The sequence below is a fragment of the Plasmodium malariae genome (assembly GCF_900090045.1).
Source record: "Plasmodium malariae genome assembly, contig: PmUG01_00_22, whole genome shotgun sequence".
Lineage (NCBI taxonomy): Eukaryota > Apicomplexa > Aconoidasida > Haemosporida > Plasmodiidae > Plasmodium > Plasmodium malariae.
This window is the reverse complement of record NW_021638294.1, coordinates 1-25,772: the sequence shown is the minus strand read 5'-3', so window position 1 is coordinate 25,772 and position 25,772 is coordinate 1. Positions and strand designations below refer to the sequence as shown.

The 25,772-nt window shown below is 18.0% G+C and overlaps 4 protein-coding genes across 4 annotated transcripts; 3 read left to right on the top strand and 1 right to left on the bottom strand.

The window, feature by feature from the left end:
• Positions 1–3,322: 3,322 nt before the first annotated feature.
• PmUG01_00042700 (fam-l protein) lies at positions 3,323–4,309 on the top strand (the record flags this gene model as incomplete). The annotated part of the gene is made up of 2 exons (XM_029003411.1): positions 3,323–3,409; positions 3,536–4,309. The coding sequence occupies 2 exons, from the start codon at positions 3,323–3,325 to the stop codon at positions 4,307–4,309; spliced, it is 861 nt and encodes a 286-aa protein (XP_028858975.1).
• A 3,009-nt stretch (positions 4,310–7,318) lies between these two features.
• On the top strand, positions 7,319–8,145 carry PmUG01_00042600 (Plasmodium exported protein, unknown function; the record flags this gene model as incomplete). The annotated part of the gene is made up of 2 exons (XM_029003400.1): positions 7,319–7,363; positions 7,483–8,145. 2 exons carry the CDS (start codon positions 7,319–7,321, stop codon positions 8,143–8,145), a joined length of 708 nt encoding a protein of 235 aa, XP_028858974.1.
• A 2,708-nt stretch (positions 8,146–10,853) lies between these two features.
• On the bottom strand, positions 10,854–11,999 carry PmUG01_00042500 (PIR protein; the record flags this gene model as incomplete). Its single annotated transcript, XM_029003389.1, has 3 exons — positions 10,854–11,027; positions 11,163–11,837; positions 11,973–11,999. The coding sequence occupies 3 exons, from the start codon at positions 11,997–11,999 to the stop codon at positions 10,854–10,856; spliced, it is 876 nt and encodes a 291-aa protein (XP_028858973.1).
• An 8,009-nt stretch (positions 12,000–20,008) lies between these two features.
• On the top strand, positions 20,009–20,920 carry PmUG01_00042400 (fam-m protein; the record flags this gene model as incomplete). Its single annotated transcript, XM_029003378.1, has 2 exons — positions 20,009–20,107; positions 20,240–20,920. 2 exons carry the CDS (start codon positions 20,009–20,011, stop codon positions 20,918–20,920), a joined length of 780 nt encoding a protein of 259 aa, XP_028858972.1.
• Between the last annotated feature and the right edge of the window lie 4,852 nt (positions 20,921–25,772).

Here is a 25,772-nt window from a genome sequence, read left to right as displayed (position 1 = left end):
TTGTCAGATATTATAAATTTCCCATGAATTTAATTTAACATATCTCAGATTAAATTCTTTAGTAAGTGGGTTAAAATATTGTCATTAAATAAAGCAAAATATATGTATTTATTTCTTGAATAAGACAAAACTTTTAGTTCCAATAAAAAATGATATGTTTCCCACGTTACCCTTCATCGAAAATGGTTAAATGATTTTATAATTAAAAAATATATGTTTTTTTTCAATTTAAGAAAATATCACTAATTAATCTCGTTCATCATATAATTCACATTTTTAATCTATCTTTTAATTAAATTTTTCATTTCTAATTTAACTTAATTCATTGTACCTTTTAGTGTGCATGATTGATGGAGCTTTTAGAATAATACAATAACGTTGTTTTTATAATCTATAAAATTGAACATTTCCTGCTACATATTTCAATAGTTATTTTTATGTTACTAAAAAATGCATTTATTTTTAATTTTATACATGTATAATTTACTATATATGTTTTTTAAAAATTGTATCTCATATTTTTTGGAATTTGTTAAAAGATAACTAATTAAAGCACAAATTTTATTACATTAGTTTTATTTCATTATAAGTATAGATCCGTAAATGGCATATCATATCTACTTATTTTCTTGTCCGTTAATATAAATATAATAAAATTCTTAAAATTATATTTATAATATTTCATCAGTAATATGCTTCCAACCTATTTTTTACACAATAAAAAGTTCTAAATTTATGAATGTCCAATATATGCAAATTCATGAATTTAAGGATTTAATAATATTTTTGAATTCAGATAAAGAATAATAAATTCATATTTAAAATACCTTTAATTTATATTATGGTACTACTTTTAAATAAAATGCAGTTTAATTTTTTGGTAAAAATCTATTCACATAAATTCTAGTACTTATATAAAAAAGAAAATATATATTATTTTTTGGAGTTTCGTGTAAGTATTTTTGAATATGTATAGAAAAAATTAAAATATATATATATATGTACGCGTACTATTAGAAATAAAAATAAGTAAGTATAATAATAATTTATACAATACTGGCTTTTACATGATTTTATTCTTTATTAACGATATTATATAATGTATTGTTCTAAATAAAAATCTTATAATAATTTGTTCAGAATATTAATTATACATAAGTTATTTAAGTATATAATAATTTTTTTTAGATTTTTCTAATAGTATACATTTCATGAAAAAAACTTATAATAAATTATGTCCTAAAGTATTTACAAAAATAAAAGTCATAATTATAGATATAAGTTCAAAACATCAACTCATGCATATATTTTTTTTTTTTCATGTTATTATTTTTCAAGCATTATAATGTACAATATTATCATTTTTCTTTGAATTAAACAAAAGTATAGTAAAAATTTTTTTTAGCTATATTATCCCATGTAAATTGAATGTACGATTAAATGTATTAGTGTCTACGTATATAAGTACTGCTTAATAGTTGTTAATAATGTTTTTATTTCTTTGGATTATTATAAAAATAATTTTTTATGTAACTAGATATGCATGTAAGAAAAACTGGAAAAAAAAATGAATAACATTTAATACTAATAGTACATGAAAATTATGGCTTTAAATAAATCCAAATGGATACAGAAACATAACGTATTATTTAGGAATAATAATATAAAGCAGAAATAGAGAAAAGATATATATATAAGGATATACTAATATATTTAAAAAAAATAAAATGACTATTAATATATGTTAATAAATATATTTACCATCATATATTTCTTTTTGGAAAATCGTTGCAATTATATGTAAAAATAATAATATATATCTGTAAAAATTATTTGTTTTATTTTTTGTGCATATCGAGTTTTTATATATTTTTTTTAAGTCTTTTCGTACATTTGTAATATCACTTTTAATATATTTACATTTTTTTGAGGTATTTTTTCTTTTTTCTTGTTTTCATATTTAAAAATTTATTTTATCGAGGTTATAATATTGTATTTTACTGTAAAAAATTTTTTAAGAAAAATGTTTAGTATTTATGAATATTAGGTTAATATACTATAAATAATAAAAATTATCGTTATATATTAAGGGAACTGATTATGTTTAGATGTGAATAACAGTCTACATTTATTAATATAAATTTGATTTCCATAATAACTGTATATTTTAGATTATTAATATTGTGCAATACAATACTCTTGCATAAAATGAAACGTAAGTATATTTAATATCATATAATTACAATTATATTATTGTTCATTAAATTCCGTTTTATAAAAGTTACTTGAATAACTTTGATATAATAAACTGATAATAAAAAAGTATATGAATTTTTATTTTTTAATACATACCTAAATAATTAATGAACTAGGCTTGTTATGATAATGGTACATTTAATACTAGAAATATTTTTTTTTTTTTTTTTTATTATTTTTTATTAATAATACACCTAAATATGTACATTTAACAAAATAGATTAAGTAGTTTATTAGAAGTATTTAGAAACGTTAAATTTATAAATAATTATATGAATTAAATTTAATTAAAAGTGTAATTTTATAATATCTTTATATAAAAAAAAAAAATATATAATTCATCTTCAAAGTATATATTATTTATAGATTTGATAGTATGATATAAATACAATTTCTTTAATATATAATAAACTAATAGAGAATGAAAGTGTTATTATTAATGTATAATGAGAAATTGAATAAAATACTAATTTCTTAATTTATTATTACTATTATTATGTTGTCATGATGATTATCATTAATTAAAAATAATAACCTGCTTCTTCAAAAAGTATTATTTATAAAATTATAAATTATAACGGAAAAACAAACTTAATCTTATTTATTATTTTTTGAATATAGAAAACAGCCATTTATCTATATTCTATATATTCTATAGATTCTATATTCTGCATAAAGAGTACTTGGAAAAAATAAGTAATCTTTAGTTTTGTTTTATTATATTATTTAAAGAGAATTAATAACAAAAATAATTTATTTACACTACTACATTAAATTATGTCTATTTAATATTAAGGATAAATTTAGATTTTTCATTTTGATAAAAAATGAGATTTTAGTGAAAATATAATATAAAAATACTTTAATGTTTTTTTAATGTTCTATTTCTTTGTCTATATTGTACAATATATTACAGTTACATACATTTTATTTTTTACGAAAAAAAAAAAAAAAGGATAAATAAAATTTAAATTAATAAATAATTATACTATCCTCCATCTTTAAAAAAATATTATACTATTGTTAACTTTTTATTTAATATATTTCAATATTAAATATCTATATAATGGATGAAAGGAAGAAATTATTGTTTTTAATTAATCTTGCGATGTTTATTTTTTTATCTTGGATAGGAAACTTCACAAGTGAACTGGTATTATAATAATATTTATGAATATTTACATTATTCAGATTGTTATTGTTTTAATTTTATTCGTAATTTTTTTTGGCAAGAAATTTTTTATTTTTTAAATTACTAATATTTGCTTTGTTATTTTAGAGTACCTTTAAAAAATATTTAGATGAAAAATACAATGGTGTTAAAAAATTAGACACAAGAATTTATCGATTACTATCAAAATATAGAAAGAACATAAATTCATGTATTTTAGGATTAAGAGAAGTGATACCATATAATGTAGAGAACGAAAAAACAAATATATGTAATAATGTGAAGAGAGACATATCAAAAAAGAGCAAATCAAATGGATGTTCTTTAAATAATGAGGAAAGTCATAAACTAAATAAAAAAAGTAAATCTTGTATTTTTGAAACAAAAAAATATTCCCGTCTGGAAAAAAAAATATTCAAAGAACTTGATTATGAGAATTTTCTTAAAAGTAATAGGACAATTAGTGATAAATTATATAAGAGAATAGTACTTAAAAAATACGGAATACGACTACTCCTACCTTTATTACTCCTTTTCTTATTATTATTATCACTAATATTAGACTATTCTGGTGGTACAGGATTTTTAGGAGGATTGCGTGAGGTATTGAATGCCTTCGCCCCAAATCTTTGGAAAACGTTAGGACCAAAATTGAATATACTTTTAGGGAGGTATTGGTCTGAAATATTAAAACCGTTTTTCGAAGCGTCAGTATGGAAGAAAGATAAGTGGGTAACGGAAATCCATGTATCGTGCAATTTATTTGGTTTTCTAATATATTTCATACCCTTCATTATATTAGGTGTCACACTTATAACAGGGGTTATTTACTATCATAAAAAAGTTAAAAAATTTGAAAAAATTAAATTAAGGAAGAAATAAAACGCATAGAAAGATCTATGTTTCTTCTTGTAATTAAGTCATAAATATAAGATAACACACGAGATATCTATAGTTATGAGCTTATCAAATACATTCATAATTGCTTAAATATTTTAAATACACCTAACCCCACACGAACTCCTTAGTGCCCAAGTATAGATTATGTTCTTAGCTTTTCAGTGAATTTGAACGTTTTAATATTTTCTCATGAGTATTATAAAATATCTTCCAAGTTTAGCTAAATATCTTTGTCATCATATACATATATATTTTATATTTAATTAGATTTTTATAGAAAAACTATATGTGTGAAATAAAATTAATATATAACATAAAATTTAAAATATTTTTATTAAGTACTTGTGTTAATTTATGTTTTAGTTAAAGATTGTTTATTTCTACTTTATATATTGTTCTAGTCTAAAATAGTTATTCTTTCATGTTATTAGGAATATGTATTATTTACTTTAAATTAGTAATACATATGTAATGTTTTGAATTTAGTGAAAGAAGGTGAATGTATTTAGATTTATGGATTTTTATAGGTATTTTTACTAAAAAACTTAAATTTCATTCTATAAAATATGTTTTGTGAGAAACATCTTATAAAATATTTTTATTGTAAAAGCAAATTAAATTCACTTTTAGTTTATTTCGCTTGTCATAAATTTAAAGTGAGAGATGTACGATAAAAGAATATAGTTATTAAGTACAGATTATTTACATTTATTTACCAGGTTATTGCTTCCTTATAATTACTATTAAAATGAAAACTTAAAATTATTTATAAATGTACTTAACGGTGGTGTTAACCAAATTCTGTACAAACTAATTAAATATATATTTTATTTATAATATATAAATAAATTAAAAATATATATATATTTTTATTTTTTACATTATTAAGATATTATATTGATAAATTAAATATAATAATATATTAATAGATAATATATGTAAATTACTTTTTTTTTTTTTACTTATTATAGTAAAATTTTAATATGTATATATATCTGTAAAAAGATATATTAGAATTATTAGTACAAAACAGTATAAGTTTTTTCTACGAGCATACAATATTCTGCAGGTATTTATATATATATATATATATATCTTATTTTCCATATATGCATTTTTATTTAATAAAGGGTTAATATGTTATTAAAGACACACATAATATACTTTATATAGAGATAATAATCCAATTATATTTATAACACTCATTTTTTAGATAAAACTGGAAAAAATATATTATTTTATTTTTGAGATAATTCTTACTTATAAAATATTATATTTTTAGTTGAGTTTTAATTTTTCTACTTCAAAATTATTTTTTTTTTCAGCAAGAAATTAATTAAATAAAGGTAATATATATGTTTAACATAAGAATGTAATGGTAGTAATTCTCATTATTAGATTAAATTTATTAAATTTTGTTCTTTATCGGTTCAAATGAAAATTATAATATAATATTAAAACATGTTTCAGTTATCACATTTACATAGATATTATAAGGTACTGTTTAGTAAATTAAATAGCACGTGTATAATTTTTTTTAATATGTATATATTTAAGATGTGCAGAATATAACACTAAAATATATTGATTGTTCTGAATAATATCGTTGAAATATTACTAAATAAATTTTAATATAATTTTTATTTTTTTGTTAATGTTTAATAAAGTTATAATTTATGAAATAATGTTTTTTTCAGTTAATATTATGTATTAGTACAAAAAGGTATTTTCAATTATTATTTAAAATATTTGCAAGAAATAACAAGATATATTAATATAATTTTAATATTTAATAATTTTGCGCAACAATTTACCAAGCTAGTGTATTTTACAAACTTATCAATAAATTAAAGGTATGATTGATTATTTTATTACTATGGATCATTGTTAATTTAATTATATTTAAAAAAAAGTACCTAAATATTTATTATAAAAAAGCTCAATAACAAAAATATATATTCATATTTACATTTGGTTTAATAAAAAGAACATAATATTCATCCAAGTTTATAATTATATTAATACATTACATATAGTAATTACTTCATCATTTATATATTTTATATATTTTTTTCTTTTTTGCTTCTTATTAAATTATTTCTAAACATGTACATTAGGAAAAAAAGAAAAAATATTTAAGTCTATAGCTTTACAAAATTTTCATTCGTAAATAATGATATAAATATTAAATAATAAAAAAATATGACTTTAAAAAATTATATTAAATGTATAAAAGATCCCTCATTATTTATCTTTAAATAATATAGAGTTTCGTGCATTAGTTAGTATTTATATTTTTTATTTTTAAATATATCATTGTATATAAAGGTGTTAATATGTTATGTACTACTAATGCAAGAACTATAAAAAATAAAATGCAGTATTTTGTATAATATATATTTTCCTGCATTTATTATTATAAATATATTATTTCCAAAATATCACTTTTCTAAAAAGAAATATTTTTTCCAAAATTAAAATTATTAATAGAAAAAAATCAATAAAAATGTTAATTATTCTCTTAATATATAAACAAATGTTTTATCTGCATTATCTGAATTCTATACTCTATGTCAAAACAGTATATAGTAATGTTAAAAAATCATATATTTTTTTATAATTATTAAATTTATTGGAAATAAATTTATTTAATTTTTTAAATATATTGAATTATATATCATTAGTATTTGTGAATGAATATAAATTATAATATTTTTGTTAATGTTAATTTATTATAAATAATATTAAGATAAAAATTATATAATATATTTTTAAAGTTATTTTTTCTTGATTACGTTTTAAAATGAAATGTCATATACATTTTACTAAGTTCTTACGAAAAAATGAAAAAATAAAAATAAAATAAAATATCATTTATCATTAGGAGTATATTATAAGATTGATAAATTTTTTCTTATTGCATATATTTAATTTTTACTAATATATATCATGGAACGAAAAATTAAATTAAACTTTTTATTTAAAATTTTTATGTTTATCTTTTTAATTTGGATATGTCATTTTGATAATGATATGGTAAGATAATATTATTTAATGATATTTGTGTTATTCATATTTTTTGCGTCATATTATTATTATTACTTTGTTAGAAAAAATTTATATATTTTTTAAACCATGTATATTTATTTTTTTAGAGTATCGATAATGAATATTTGTATAAAAAGTACTTTGCTGATATAAAAAAAGTTACAAGATCATATCGATTACTAGGAAAGCATAAGAAGGAAAAATGTTCAGATATTGTACATATAAAAGGTGATATACCAACTATCAGGGAATACCAAAAATTGAATACATATAATAGTATAAAAGTAAACAAAGGCATAAATAAAAAGCAAAATGAATGTTCATTATTTAATGCAGGAGGTTATGAACATGGTGGGAGAATTAAAAATTCTGTGCACTACGGAAGAAATTCAAAATTAGGAAAAAAAAAATTCGACAAAATATACTATAGAAATACACTTAGGAATTCTACTATTGCAGATTTTAAGTTTTTAAGAGATGTTACAAAACAAAAAGCAGTTCTTATTTGTATTTTATTGAGCTTCCATGCAATAAGTGGAATACTACTATGTTTTTTAAACCCAGACAAAACACTAGGTAATATTTCTGTGTTTTGGTATAATCGAGCATTTGTAGGATATTACATATTTACATTTATAGTTATACTATCCTTTATTTATCTCTTCAGGATAATTGCAAAGTATATAAAGATAATAAATAAGAAATGTGAAATACACAATACGGCGTATCCTTCTATTAGTAAAATCTTTCATAACAGTTATAATATATAATTCCATAAGAAATATATACAAATAACATATCTAAATAAAATTATAATTTATAAAATCAAATATGCATATCTGGATTTGTTAATAAGCAAAAGTATAAATATTCTTTTTTTTTTTTTTGTTATTTTAAATGTTATAATGTTTTTTACATTGAATTTTAACTTATCTTTTGACCTTGATTTGATGTTATTGTCCAAAAACCTATTTGTTTATTTATTAAGATTTTTTTGAAAAATATATATGGGTAAATATAAATATATATAAGTAATATTAATATAATTTTGGTTGATTTCTTTTTTCACTTTTTAGTGGTCACTGTAAAAATAGCCTTAACTATTTTTGCTTTATCTGTTTCTAGAATTAAATGATTATTTGTTGTGTAAATAGAAGAACATATTATTTGTTTGTTATTAAAAATAAGATTGTCTTGTTTATTACATGATGAAAAGGATTCAATATTATTTAGTTGCATGGATATATATATATATATTTTAAAATAAAAACAAACTTTAAGTTTATTCTACGCATAAGCTTTAAGATAAATACATTATAAAACACAATTGTTTATAAATCTTTTCTTAACATTTTTTTTATTTTTTTGAATGGTCTAAATATGAATTGTTATACATATAAGCGTATCCTTTCTAAATAGATTTCTGAGATTAGGTCTTATGGTAAATATTTTAATTTTACTTTAGATGCAATTTATTTTATCTATTTTGTTAACTTATGTGTGTTGTTTAATATACAATTAATTCTTTTTTAAAAAGAAAAAGAATAAATTTCGAAATTTTGTAAAATTTTAATATTTTTTTATTTACATACATAATAAAAAAAAGGTTAAAAGGAATACAATTTGAACTATTAAATTATTTTTTTAATATGCAAAAATTGTTTTTCTATTCCAATAATATTTCTTTAAAATATAAATAAAAATAATTTTCTTATTAGTGAAAATGTTTTTTTTATAATAATTAAATTATTAATAATATATGTAGAATTATTATGTGAAATAAGAAAATGTTTCTTATAAATTAGTTATGTTAAAAATATATTTAATTGCTATTACATAAATAAATCATTAACGAAGTATTGCTTTATTAATTTTATAATTTTCTTTTACTGTATCTCATAAAATTCGCTATATATATGTAGTTTAATAGATAATTAAAACAAAAAAAAAAAAATTATTAAAAAATAAAAAAACTTAAATGATGTCTTTATATTAATATGAATTACAAAGAATAATATGGGTAATTATTTCCGTATTAAATCTATGATTACTATAAATATATAGACATTAAAAATAAAATCGAATACCTAATTATCATCTAAATATTTATGTATATATTTTTTATATGAATATGTCGATATATCAATAATAATGTATAATTTCATTATTACATATTTTTTTGTTTTATTATTATGAATGTGGTATTATGTATAATCTAATCATTCGCATATCTAAATTAATAATTAAAATTCAGGTATATATTGAAATCCTAGGTCATACATAGTTATATGAAATAATTTAGACGTATAAGTATTCTGAAAATTCTAATTGAATAATTATAACAGAATATGAAAATATTCCATAATGAATAACGGGATTCCAATTTTAAAACATTTAATTTATTTTAAAATGTATATATAATAGATTCAGTGGACATTATAAAAATGGATTCCATGAAGAAATTTGAAGAAAAAAATTACCCTTAATTTTTTCTGATCCTTTTATATTATAGTGTTACTTTCTAATATATTTAGCAAATATTTCCTGCATTTTTCCTTTGTTTAATGTAAATAATAATAAAATGTGGAAATATAAATAGCATTTGTTAATATAATAATATATTTTTGTGAAAGTATTACAATTATAAAGAAATGTTATGTTTATTTTTTATTTATCGTATATCGATTTGTTTACTCCTCTTGGATATCAAAATATAAAAGTGTATTAATGGAAAAAAAAACAAATTAAGTACAGAGCTCTAGAAAAACGTATTCATGAATTATTAAATAATAAATATCATTGTTACAATTTAAATTTAATCAACAACAGAATTAATCCCCTTATGATCATTTATCTTTATATTTACTACCGTGTGACGTATGGTATATATTATTTGAAGACAACAAAGTTAAAAGTTTTGTATAATTTTTTAAAAATTTATTTCTGTATAATTTTAAGGAAACAAGGAATGATAAAAATTTAAAATAGAGTTAGTTATAAATAAAATACATTTATTTTTTATTTATTGAATAATATTTTTATTTTAAGTTTATTCTTTTCGTTTTATATAATAATGTTATGAGTGTGCTGTTTCATATTTATTTTTGTACTTTTTTTTTTCTTTCTTTTTTAATACTTAACTAATTTTACTTTATATTATTGTGCAATCAAATCAAAGATTTCTGAATAGTGTTGTGTTATTTATTTAAGTTTTAAAATTATTTGTTTTGCATTTTAAGCAACATCAAATGTATAACTTTATTTTTGTGTTACTGATTCTTACAGTAGTATATCATTTATATTATCCTTTTCTTTTTATAATTTTTATATCGTCATTTTTGTAATATTTATACACACTTATTCGTTTCCTTATATTTAGTGTGTCTTAGTTATTAATGAATAACCCACTTATATGCAGCATTTATGTCACTAAATATTTGATTTTTTAATGCATATAATATATACAGTAATATTTGTATTAAACTACTCCTTGAGGTTGATAACATACATTATGAAAACTTTCTTCATAATTTCTACTTACTTCTTCACATGTGTTTACTAAGGATTCTCTTTTTTTTTCTTCTACTTCAATAAGTTGAATTATTTTTTTCCTTTGTAAACGACTATATAACCATGATTTTATTGGAGTAAACTATATGGAAGTAAAAGAATATGTATATATATATACTAAAATGTGTTATTTCATTTTATTATTTTTTTGTTTGTAAAAATGAATTATACTAATTATTGTACAATATTCATAATAATTATTATAATTTTTATTAACCTTATATAATAGGAATAAAGTGAAAGTTGCTATTAATACTGTAAGAGTTGTTAAACTGGCAAAAAATACATAATTCTTTTTAGGTTCTAAAATTCTTGGTACATTAGGACAAGCAGTTACATTTATCATTTGTTTATTATATGCTTCCCTAAAATTGTTCAACTCCTCACAAAATTCATTACTATTACTTTCTTCACACTCAATATAATATCTAATATATAAGTCATAACATCCTTGAGCACTTTGACAATTAACACTTTGAGTTGCAACATTTTTAATAAAATTGTTAAACTTTTCATATAAGTCATAAAGTTCATTAAATTTTGTTAAAGTTGTTTTATCAATTTGTTTTATATATTGCTCACATATATGACCAAGTTTGGAAGAAAATTCATTATATCCATTAAACCAACTAGATAACTTATTATATTTTTCTTTATTATTTATCCAGTAATTCAAGTATTTACAACGTCTTATTCTTTCAGAAAAATAATCCTTCTGTATTTTCATTAAATACGCGCCAATTTCTTGGCAAGGTTCTGTAAAGTCATTATCATGCTTAAGTATTGTAGCACATTTACTTCCAGGATTTAGTTCAGTAGTTCTATCATTAAAATCTTGAATAGTCTTATCAAAATCATCTTTGTATCTAAGAAATAATTCCACGCAATTATCCTAAAAATGAAAAAATTTAATAATAATATTTAAATAAGGAAAATCCCGCTTAGATGAAATATATATTTATCTATTTCTATAACAAAGAGATCTTGAATACAATATTATATATAATAATATAAATATAAGTTTTACGTTTTCTACTGTAACTCCAGATGCCATTGTATAAAAGAATATATGAATTAAATAAAATAAATTATATCTATATCATGTTAATACATATACAAATAAAAGTAATGTTCCATAGTACATTTATATATAGTATATTCCTTTTGTCGTGCATAAAATGTAAAAAGAAATTCCTTAGAAGAATGTCTTAATTAATTTTTACTTAATATTTTAAGAATAAAGTACATTCTGTATAATATAAAATAAAAGTCTTTAATTATTAATATAATAATTTGGAAAAATATATTACTTTATTGTAATTAAAAAAAATTTATACAAAAAAATATTTTTCCAATTATTTATTATTCATATTGGGATTATGTAGTTGTGTATATATATGTTGCAGAATATTAAGTTAAATTTAATATATATTTATATAAATTGTACATTATATTGGAATATCTATTTAGGAATCTACTGTGATTTTTTAATATATTATAAATATATAGATGCTATTTCTTTCAAAAGTATAGTTTTTTCGCTCTTATTAATTATCCTCTGTTTCTAATGTTAAAATAACACCATTCAAATTATTTGGATTAATTTTTACTGTATTTTATAATAATATATATATTTGTCAAGAAACAAAACATCATGATTATTGCTGAAATTAGAATATTAGTAAATGAAGGAGGAACTTAACTAAAATGTAAATATTATATCTGAGAATAAGTATTTTTTTGTTAAAGTAAAAATATAACTTTTTAAAAAATTAGTTTTAATTATAAATTTATTGTTCTCTGAATAAATTACATTGAATAACTATAAAATAATCCCTTAATTCTCTCCATTCTATTACATATAATTATTAACATTTTAAGTTCATTTTACATTTGACTATGTATAATATATAATTTTGTATTGTATATATAAATATAAACAAAAAATCAGATATTTCATACTATAAATTGATTATTATCATAAGTTAACGATAAAAGAAAAAAATATTTAGTAATTTTCTAAAGGGTTTAATAAAATTTATTAATGAAATCATTTTGTATCTGAAGAATAATAATAATATAAATTCATATATCAAATGAAATTTATTATTATAATTTGTGTATCATATATTTTATTAGAAAATATATTCACAATAAGTGTTTTACTATTCATTTATAATAAAATAATTGTGAAAAGTAATATCGTAATATTTTTCATTTTTGTATATGTGCTGCTATTTTACTTTTATTTATCATATATCATATGTTGTAACTTGCTATAACATTTATTTCAAAATGCCTAGAAAAGAATAATAAATTATTTCTCTTTTTTTCTTATTTTTTTATTTAATAAGATTATTCTTATTTATAAAAAATTTTATGTTTATTTTATCAATTTTTAGGCCGTTAGAAAACAAAATTTATAAAAATGAATATATTTTAAATATGTTTCTACGAAGATTTCAAAGAATGATTTTTTATTTTATAAGATGAAAATTAGAAAAATAATAAAAAAAAGATATTTAGAATAACAAAATTCTACCATGAATTTATATGAAATATTTTATTTATTTATATGATATTATTTTTTTTTTCAATGTATATTTATTTTTATTACAGATAATAAAAAATTATATTCATAATTTACACAAGTTTTATATTTAAAAAACCATTTTTACAAACATAGAGACAAAAAGAGTTAAATATAAAAAGGAATGAAAAAATTGATTGTGTGTTATTCGTTATTTTTATTATGATGCTGCAAACATGTAAATGAAAAAAAAAAAAAAAAAAAAGCATTTTCCCCTTTTATTTTATGTACGTAATTTTATATACACTTACATATAAAACAATAAAGAGAATAAAAACCAAATATTTGTTATTATTAATAACAAATAAACGTTTATTTATTTTTAATGAAAAAATTTATCAAGTAAATACTTATAAAAAAATAGAACTAAATAAAAGGAAAAAAAGATAATAAGGTTTAGGTTAAATCTATTAATTATTCTATTTGTATTTTACTTCATTTTATAAGTTGTATAGACTTGTTAATTATATAATAATAAATTCTGTATTAAAAAATTATAAGTACATATTTTTATTAATATATATGTATTTTTTATTCATCAGTACAAAAAGCATAATAAAATAAAATAAAAATGTAAATATCAAATTGGTTTAAAATATTATCTATTTCAAAAGTCAGCGTCTAAAATGAAAACAGTAATTCTGGTTATATGATATTTAAAATCTATAAAATAAAAAACACATAGGTCTCTTAAAAAATTAGATTTAATTTAAAATTTATATATTCTACGTAAAAATTTGAGCAACCCATGTAAATTCAAATTAGAAATAAGCAAAAAATTTTGATTTGTTAAATTATTTTGATACATTACTTATTTTATCTACCGTATAATCATAGCGTTATATAATAGTTATATAGAGTAGCAGTAAATATAGTGATATTCTTATATTTCTATAAATCATTGTTTGTTTCAAGAAAAAAAATAAAAAGATAAGTATTGAAAAGAAAAATTTTCAAATATATATTTTTTAATTTTAATAAAATTATTTTTTTTTAATATTTTTTGTTGTCTTTTATTTCATTTTTGTAAACACAATTTTCTTTTTAAGTGGTAAATCTTTTTTCAAAATAGTAAAATATATTATTAAGCCTTATTTTTAGTTCCTATTTAATAAAACTATAAATCACAGGAAAAAAAAAGATACTTGTTTGCATTACAAATATATTATATTATTAGTACAATACATAATAAATTTTTAAGAAACAAATATAATTTTGAAAAAAAAGACGTCATCAAATGATGAATAAGGAGATAATAAAAAGGAAAGAAAAAAAAGTATAAACGTCACTTAGAATATATTAGAGAAAATACAAATTTCCACAAAATATCAAGACTAATTAAATTAAAAAATATAAGAAATAACTCCAAACAATATAATAATAATTAAAACATAGATTAATAGATATAAATGAGAATAAAATTATTACCAAAAATATAAGTCCTACATCAAAATCTATCAAAGAATACAGAATATATATTTTGAAAAATGACTATTGTATATAGTGTGCTATACAGATGGATATAGAAAAGATAGAAACTTAATTAAAACATTTATAATGAAATACATTTACGTAATTTAAATATATTACTTGTCTCCTCACATTTGAAATTATTAGTCTTAATTCTCTATTTCAAAAAATTACTGTATAACGTTTTAACTTTTGCTAGTATATGTAATGTAATATTAATCTAACATTTCTAGATACTCTAAAATATAGTTTATCGTCAAAAAGAATAGTTAGCATCATTATTAAGCATAATTATTTTCTGCAAAAGAGTATTTATTTCGGAGTTTAAAAAAATTTATTGTATTCTTAATGATACTACATACTGTAATAATATTATTGAAATATGTAATATATATGAAATCACTAATATATACTTATATATTTTGATATGAAATATGAAAATTAATATATATTCTTAAATTTTAATAAAATTAGAATATATTTTTTCCAATATTTATTATATAATGCTTTTTTAATGTGTCTGTTTTTATATAATATATATGCATTTAATAATACTAATTATTTATGATATATGTATTTACTTAAAAACAAGTTAAATATTACGAGAATAAATGTAAATTATTTATATATGATACTTTTATTTGGATGAATATGAATAATTAATTTAAACATACACGAATACTTTTATTAGATATAAAATTATGTAACCGCACATTTGGATTTCCCTTTTTAAAATATACAAATTTTATAGGTGTTTTCACTTCAAGAATACAAAATTTAATATAACATTGCATAAATGTTCTAAATATTCGAAATATATTTAACGTGCAGCTTGTATTTTTTGAAACAAAGAAAAATTTTACCTTATTTTTATTTTTGTTTCACATTCTATAATTAGTATTAAATTTCATATAAGTTTAATTTTTTTAATTAATAAATAATGTTTAACAATTATAGTAAGCGTACAGAACTATTTTTTTTTTTTAGGTTAATGAGAAAAAAATTAATAGTTATATTTGTAATATATATGTCAATATGTGTATTCAATGTATATATATATTTTTTATATTAAATATAAAATTAAATCATTAAACATCAAAAGATCAATTTTATTATATTTATAAATGTTATAAATAACAAAATTTTTTAATAGTTCTATGGGGAAATATATATATAAATATATATTTCAAACATTTTTTTATAATATTTACTGTGCAAACATTCACTGTAAAAAGTGTTACTTTATTAATAAATAACATTATTGCAAATATTCATTAGAACATTTTTAATATTATATTTTCTTTATTAAGGTTTATATTTATATTTTACTTATTTTTAATATATTTTTAAAAACAAAAAATAAATATTTATAAATCAAATGACAATATCATTTTATTAGTAACTTGTTAAAATATGTTAAATTGTTTACAAGCTCAAGGATATTATAAGAACGAATGATTTTTATGTGAATGGGAAAGTGAAATTTTTTATTTTAGTAAAAACTCCTATATTTCTTCTATATAATTTGTAACCTTCTAATTAATATAATGAGTTGTAATAATATCATCCTAGAAAATTTGCCTAATATTATTATCTACCTCATATTATATTATTATTAATAGTATCTTAATGAGTAAGTATATAATTTCGTGAATGATTGTTATACTTAATTTTGATTGTAATGGGCTTTGATAAATCTTTAGATAATGTGACACTTTCCAGTAGAACATTGTTTTAATAAACGAATATTTTGTTTTCAGAGGATGAGAAGTAGACAAAAAAGGTAGTATTAAAAGTTACGTTATTTGTAAATGGCATTATGATTCAGAAATGAGAAAGATATAAATGTATTAGAATTTGTTAGAAAATTAGAATCTATGAGTAAAAATAATACAACAGTTGCGTCCAAATTTTTAGTTTATAAATTTACATGAATTATATGCAAACCATTTACAGGGATAGATAATTTCTTTGAAAAATATGTTGGCTATTTATTCATATATATAAATAAAGGAGATATGCGAACTCTAGGGAGAAAAAAGCTTTAAAATATTCATTACTATTAGTAAAGCTTTGATATTTGATCTAGCTGTAAAACTTTTTTTAATAGAATTTCTATTATTTACATTATTAAATTAAATTGGAAATATTATTTAGTCCCATAATAATCTTATGCTTATTGTTGAAGATATATTATTGTTATTCGTGTGTAATAATGAAGTCATAGTTGGATTATAGTCGCCTATTATAAGTATCTTTACGTTTATTTATATCCTAGTGTAAATATTCAAATATGTGGTTTATATTCGAGAAAATGAATATAAAGTATAGATGTAATGAACATATCTGTTAAAGAAGACAAATTTTTCATATAACTGATAAATTTCTACTTTTTGTTTAATGATTTAATGTTATTAAAAAAGTTCCTTCTTGCATGAATATAACTTTTATTATAATTCATGGATAATATAAACATATATATTAACACACAAAAGTAAAAAATTATGTATTAAATATTTATTTCGGTTTGTATGGTTCTATAATTATTTTAATAATATAGTGTATTCTTATGAGGTAATTTATTATTCTCATATGTTATACTTATATATATGTATTTTTTGTTTCATTGTAATATTAATTACATACAGCTAATTATTCTCAACAAAAGGGTTATATATGAGAAAATTATATGTATATAGGTTTTTACGTAGATTTTTATAATAAAATATATGAGCTCATTTAACTTGATATACAAAATTGCAAATTAATACAAATCCCCTAAATGAATGAGGCAATATTGTTTTTTAAGAAACTTAAAATTTTTTAGTCTTTTTATGGTTATGAGTGATTATTTAAAGAACATATTAAAAATATTAATTATATAATCGTTTTAATTTAAACGTATATTATTGTTTTCCGTATGATAAAACTAAAACTATTTGATATGTTTTTTGTTATTATGAATATTTTATAGAAATAATAACAAATATTCTTTGAAAATAATTTATTATTGGAATTATATGTTTCAATGTTTATTTCATATAAGGATATTTTTACATTTAATATTTTTTTATGATAGAATTACCAATATAAACTAATATTATATTTCTTTAATGTATTAATTTTTAACATCACATTATCAATTTTAGTATTCATGAAATATTATAAATAAATGTAGTTTTCAAAATATATGTATCATTATATAACTCACGTAATGCTTAGATATAAAACTGTTTCATAAGTATAACCGAGATATCCATATTAAAAGAAATTTATAAATTAAAATTTATTATATATTTTTTATTTTTGATAGTATTAAGAGAAATTTTTTTTGAACGAATATTTATCTATTATTAGTGGGTTTCACAAGATATTTACGCATTCTGTTATTTCTTAAATAATAAGTACTTTATAAAAGTATATAAAATGGATATAATAAAATATAATAAAGCATTAAACAATATGTAAATAAATTTTTAGGTATATAAATTTTTTTCTTATAATAATTATATATAGATAATTACTTATATATGTGTGATGCTTTGCATTTTTTTCTATACATTTATTTACATCAGGTAACGTCGGATATTAAATAAAAACGAAAATATAAGGATTTTATATCAATGAAAAGGAATTTTATTGTTTCTTTTTAATACATTTTTTTTTATTAATTTTTCGTTAAATAAAAGTAGATCAAAGTTATACATTTATTCTTATTAATAAATATATAATTATATTTTTAGTTATTCTATAAAAGCAATATATTTTAATTAAAATATTAAGATATGTTTTAAGTAAAAAGATTAACTGTATAAGGTTAATATATCTAATTTATTGTGAATTTTTTGCATAAACTTTTTGCATGATAGAACTTTGATTTTTTTTAAAAGAGTTATTATGTAAATTCAAATATCACCCAAATATTAATATTCATAGTTGTTTAATTACTATGGGTACGTATATTTATGTATTTATTTCTTAGGATATAAAATAGCTTAAGCATTTTTATTTTCTGCAGAAATGTAATTAGATCTCAAAATTTTGGGATATTATATGGATAAATGTGAATAAAAAAGATTAACACACCTTTAAAAAAAAATTTATTCTTTTATTATATATTTCTTTTTATTATTAAATTATTTTTAAATATATATGTTTATTTAAAGAAAAATAAATTATTTTAAAAATTTAAGAATATTATATTTGCAAAAAATTATTTAGTTTAAACTTAATTAAAAATAATAATTTTCAAAAATTGTTGTAGGTTAATAAAAAATGAGTAATTACTTTACTTTTAGATGTATATTTTACCATAAATTAAGTAGTATGTAATTAATTTTGTTTTTTTGTACACCATATAGTCTATAAAATAATGTATGTGTTTATGAAGTAAATAAATCATGTATTATAATTGACGTAACATTAAATTTTGTTTTATTAATTTATTGTAACTATTATTTTAATTATATTATTAATATTTTTACTAATAATAACATATTATTCTAAAATATTATGTTTAAAAAATTCGATTAAATGAATAACATCATTAAAATTAGTATTTGTTGTTGCAATATCTAGAGAAGTGTATAATATACATTCTATAGCTCCTATATATTCTCTATAAGATCAATATTTCTAAATATTAAAGGAAAACGTATTTTTCTTTTTAATTTATTGAAAAAAGGATTAAAAAAAATTATTTAAACAATATATCAAGTTAAAAAATTAAATAATATATTTTGAATTATTTTTAGTGTATTCAAATTATATGATTTAAATGTACATTTATTTTTCTTTTTAATAACTTTAACATAAAATTTTTGTAGTATATTTTTTGATCGATTATTTTTGTAAATGTAATGTTCACTACAGTTATATATATTTTATTAATTATTAACGTAGCAACAAAAAAATATTTTTTCAAATAATTAAAACATACTTTATATCTGCTAATATATTATAATATTTTTATTTCGTTCTTCAATATATAAATAAGAATATTAATGACACTTATTATGGAACGAAAAATTAAACTAATATTATTTATTAAAATTGCTCTGTTTGTCCTTTTAAAATGGATATGTTATTTTAACATTGAAGCAGTATAATAATAATATTTAAGGATATTTGTATTGTTTTTATTTTTAGTAATTTATATTTATTAATACTTTTTGTTTTTTATTATAGTGTATATCAACTAAATGACATATATTTACATTTTCCTTTTTTTTTAGAGTATGTTTAAGAAATCATTTAATAGGTACTTCGACCTTGATAGAAAAACAAATACAAAAAATTATCGATTACTAGCAAAAAGTAAACGGCTTAATAATTCAAATAATTTAGAGATAATATATGATATATCTAATAATGCAGGATACAAAAAAATAAGTGTAAATAATAATGAAAGAGGTGATAAAGAAAAAAAAAAACAATCTAATAGATGCTTATTAAATAAAGCACAATACTATACGGAATATATTGATTATAATAATGGAATATTTGATGGAAAACATTTCCATTTTGAAAAAAAATGGATTAAAAAAAAAAATTATGATAATTTTCTTGAAAAAAAAAGGAGAATTCGTGCTATAACTTTAAAAAAAATAAAATTGAAAAAATACGGATTTGGAGTTGCTTTATTTTTTATTTTTTTTCTTATGGGAATAGGATTACCAATAAAACGGGGATTTGAATTGTCCGTAGATGATTTAGATTCAAAACGGTATGCTATAGAAAAAGCTATTATAGATTTTGTAAAAGAACTAACAAGTTTAGAAGAAGGACAAATCTATATAATATTATTTGCAGTAGTTTTCATTATATTAGCAATTATCCTTATAATAGCGATTTATAAAATCATAAGAAATAATGAAAAATATAATAAAATTAAGTTGATGACAGAGCAAAACTAATAATAATTAATATTATATTTTTGTAAAGAATTCTTTAATATGAAGTAATAACTATAATATTGTTAATGATGAACTTAATAAGCATACGCATAATTTGTAAATTATTGTAAATGCCCGTGAGTACATCTGGTCTGTTTTGTACGAAACAATAAAAATATATATTCCTTTTTTCTTTTTTTATTTTAATAGTTTTAAAGTTTTCGAAATCATATTTTAAATTATTTCTTTAGCTTAATTAAGTATTATGAGAGAATACATATATTTGTATATTAAAATATAATCCTATGAATATTTATATTCCTTCTTTATTATTAATATATAATGTTACTATTCGTAAAATTATTTATAACTGTGATAACTTATATTTGTATAAGAGTATTTTCTTTTTACTTTATATCTTTTGTATAAAAATTATTATTTTTTTAGGTTTTTATGTAAATATATTATTAATTTAAATACAAAATAAATATACCCTGTTATGTATTATACCAATAGTTTTAAATATTTTGTTGTATTATATATGTACATTTTATCTAAAGAAAACCTAATATAAATTATATAAAATAGATTTTATAAAATATGATGCAAACATATTTATGGTAAAAACAAGCATAAGAACTATTTTTAGTTATTTTTGCTTCGTATATATGTGAAATTATGAATATTTAATAAAGAACCATAAATTGTAAAATACGTCTTATTTATAACTCTGTACTACCTTGAAAATTTTAATTCGTCAAAATTAGATGAATATTTAAATCAATTTATCATTTTATTATTGTGTTTAGTAACAAAGTTAATTCATTTCTGTAAACATTTAGCATATATATATATTTTACTGAATATTACTATATAAATAAGCTATGTAATTTACATATATTCTTGTATTATTATAAGAAGAAATTATTGAATTAAATTTAATCAAAAATTGATAGATCAGTTCTAAAATTTTTTTATATATATTTCTTGTTTAATATTATTTATTTATATATAGTATAAAATATCTTTATATAATTTAAATCATTTTTATATTAGTAACTGGTAAAAACTGTAAATTACTCATTATTGTCATTTAATGTATCCTAGAAAAAATTTTATAATTAGTGAGTAAATATTCTATCAATAAATAAGTTTTATTTTATGATTTCTTCCTGAAGAAAAAAAAAAGTTTTTATTTATAGCAAATAATAATATGTTGAAAAAGTTACTTTCTCAATTGTGCTGGTTGCATAATATTATAATTAAATAATATATCTTTTTTATTACGAGAAAATATTAAGAATTATTTGAATTCAATTTGAAATTCATATTTTAAAATTACTTAATAATTAAGTTTATTTTTTCCATTTTATCTTAATTAACAGAATTCTTTTTTATGCATAACTTTTGAAGTTTTTCACATAAGAAATACGCTTGTCTTTGTAATCTATAGATTAAAACAGTTCTTACGTCATATTCTAGCAAGTAATTTCGCGTTATTATTAATATTGTTTTTTTTTTTTATTTTATATATGAATCATTTATATTATATGCTTTTAAATTTTCTATCACATTTTTTTGAATTTTTAATAAATTAACAAATTATAGCTCAGTATTTATAAATTTTGTTTTGCTGTTTAGTCAGAATATAGTGACACAAGGCATATAATATCTTATATACTTTAAAAGATTAAGCATAAATATAATCAAATTATTTAATGTATTTTATTGAAATTCTGACATACATATTTGTTTTCTTACATGGTACAAAAATTTACATATATTAAACTACAAATATGAAAATTGACAAGTTCTTGGATTAACAAATATTTTTTATTTTAGATATAATAAGTTAAACTAATATGAATTACACTTTCATTTATATATTTATGTTAGTTTTAAATCATATATAGATTACTCTTTCGGTACATATACAATTAAGTTATTTCTAATGACTGTATAAAAAGAAAATTATATATAATTTTTTAGCGATTTACGTATATCTTCTGGAATGTGTAATGAGAGAAAGTTGAATGATAAATATTATAAAATAATATTAACGGTATAAACTATGTAGTAGGATAATTACACTATGAAGTACTACATTTTACATAATGTTATTGTTGATTCATTATTTATATCAAGTGATTCCTAAATAAAAACTTATACAAAAGTTTTTAGATTATCAATTATACATACAATTAATTAGAAATTTAAATAAACTCTTTTTATATAGATATAAATATGAAAAAATTACGAAGAACTTTTACCAAAAGCATTACGATATCATATTTAAACAATAAAAAGACATAATTAAAGCATAAATTAAAATGTTCAAGTAACATATATATATTATTGTTTACATATTATTATTTATCAGTTATTATAAAGTTCTCAATTTTTTATTTTCTTGAATTAACTAAAAGATATTCTGAAAGTTTTCATTAACTGAATTATTAAATATAAATTAAGAATAAACAAAAATAAATTAATTTTTATGTAAATAAATAGTGATAAATAGTCCGAAGTGCTATTTTTTTTACTATTTCATGTCTTATTAAAAAATAATAAGTTAATCAAGAATGTATACAAGATGAATCCCAAAAAATATAACAATATATTAAAATGAAATAATAATACAAAAGCAAAGATAATAGAATGAACACATAAACATATTTATTAAAATTAAATGTAGTGCTAATCTTTTTTTTTAACTATGACAGTAGATGTTACATATAACTATATTTTAAGTTGTTCAATAGTGATAATTTTTGTTCCATTATATTATCATTTAAGAAATTTAATATTAATTCTTATATTTATTTTAAAATATTAAACATTCTTATATCTTTTCCACATTTGTTTTAAATAAAATAAGCTTAATAAATATGTTTCTTCTTTTAAATATATATAATTTTATAATATTTAGTGATTTAATTTTATAATCTCAAATAAATTAACTTATGTTAAGAAAAAATCACACTATTTATAAGGACATTATAACTATTGAGAAGAAGTAAATAAAAAAATACACTTAAAAAGAACATAATATAATATTCTTGTAAAATATGTAAAAATAACAAAAATATAATTAGAGAAAATTTTTATATAAATTCCATCACATAAAAGAATGGTGAAAATATAATATTATTAAATCAATTGTGTTATGTTTTTATAATGTAAAGGGTTAGAATAATAATAATATTATATTTTTTCATTATTTATTTTTATAATTCATCCTATAGAATTATACTTTTAATTACATAATATAAATTTTATAATTATTATGATGTAATAAATGAATTATGCTTTAATATATAATATTATGCTTTAGCAAGAGATATAAAAAATTTAAGGATAAAAAAAAAGTCAAAAAAAAATATATATATATATTTAATTTATTGTAGTGTAAATATTTTTTTTATGGAATCAAATATTATTTCTATTTGATTCAATTTCAATGAAGTAGAGAAAAAGAGGAATATAATAAAAAAAGTAGTTGTAATATTATATAAAAATATTTTAAAGTGTAAGAAAAATAAAACATGAGAATCATTTGTTCCATTTCTATGTACGTTAATAATACATTATACAATTACATATATGTTTGTCAATATGAATCCAAAAAAGTTTATGTATTAAAAATTATAAAATACTTCCATGAAGATGTTTTTTCTTTTTTACTTGATTGATTTTTTGAAATATTTTCAGAATATTTTCTATTTAAGATAAATCATTAAATATATTTTAATTATATATTTATTTTTAATAATATTAATATTTAATCATGAACATACTAAGTGGAATTAACTGTAAATCAAAGTAAAATTAATGGAAAAATATTCTAATATGTAGAATAGAGAAAAGAAAAAAAAAAACTCTGAAATATAAGATAGAAAAACTGCTTTGTATATTATAACTGTATAGTTATAAATAAAATTGTAATAATCAGAATTTTATATGCAGTTAAAAAATACTTATTTATAACTGATTTTACATTTTCTTTAATATTATTTGTCTTTTATTTATTTATTTATTTATTTATATTTTTATAATGTAAATGAAGTAAAAGTTGTGACAACAATCTTCTATATTTGAGTAAAGAAACATAATGAATATTAATTCATTAAATGAAATATGTGCATTCATGAAATTAAAGGAAGTCATAATATATAATTCATAATAAAAAGGCTTAATAAGCTACGTGCAAATATATGTTTAGCGAATTATTTTTTTATTTAAAATTTCTTGTATGTATATATCAAATATATGAGTCAAATTATATGTATCGTTAAAAATTATTTGTATTATTTGCTATTAACGTTTATCATTTAGTTTTAGTTTCTTTTTTAATAGATTTAATATAGGATTTTTAAAAAGAATTGCTTATTATTTGGAGTTATTTATTATTTGTTCTTTTCCGGTTTATCAACTGAATTTTTTGATGTACTAAACCACATATTTATCTTAATACATTATTTAATAAAATGAATAATATATTTAAAAATTAAGTTAACGTATTATAAAAAATAAAATATATACTAATACATTAGGTGCTAGATGTCGACGATTTCATATGATGTTGTTAAGGTTCATTTGTATTATTCTGATTTGTTAAATATATGTACGTTACACATTATAAATATATAGAATTACAGTGTTATAAGATTAGATTAATAGATATAAACTTATACTATATTATTATATTACTTTTGTAACTTCTTATTCATTTGCATTTTTATAAATTACATAAATATCTACGATATAATAAATAGATAAGTAAAAATATATACATATTAATTATTGAAACACTTAACAAAAATAAGTTAGTGAACAAAGATTATTATGATAGAAATTCATTTAATGAAAAAAC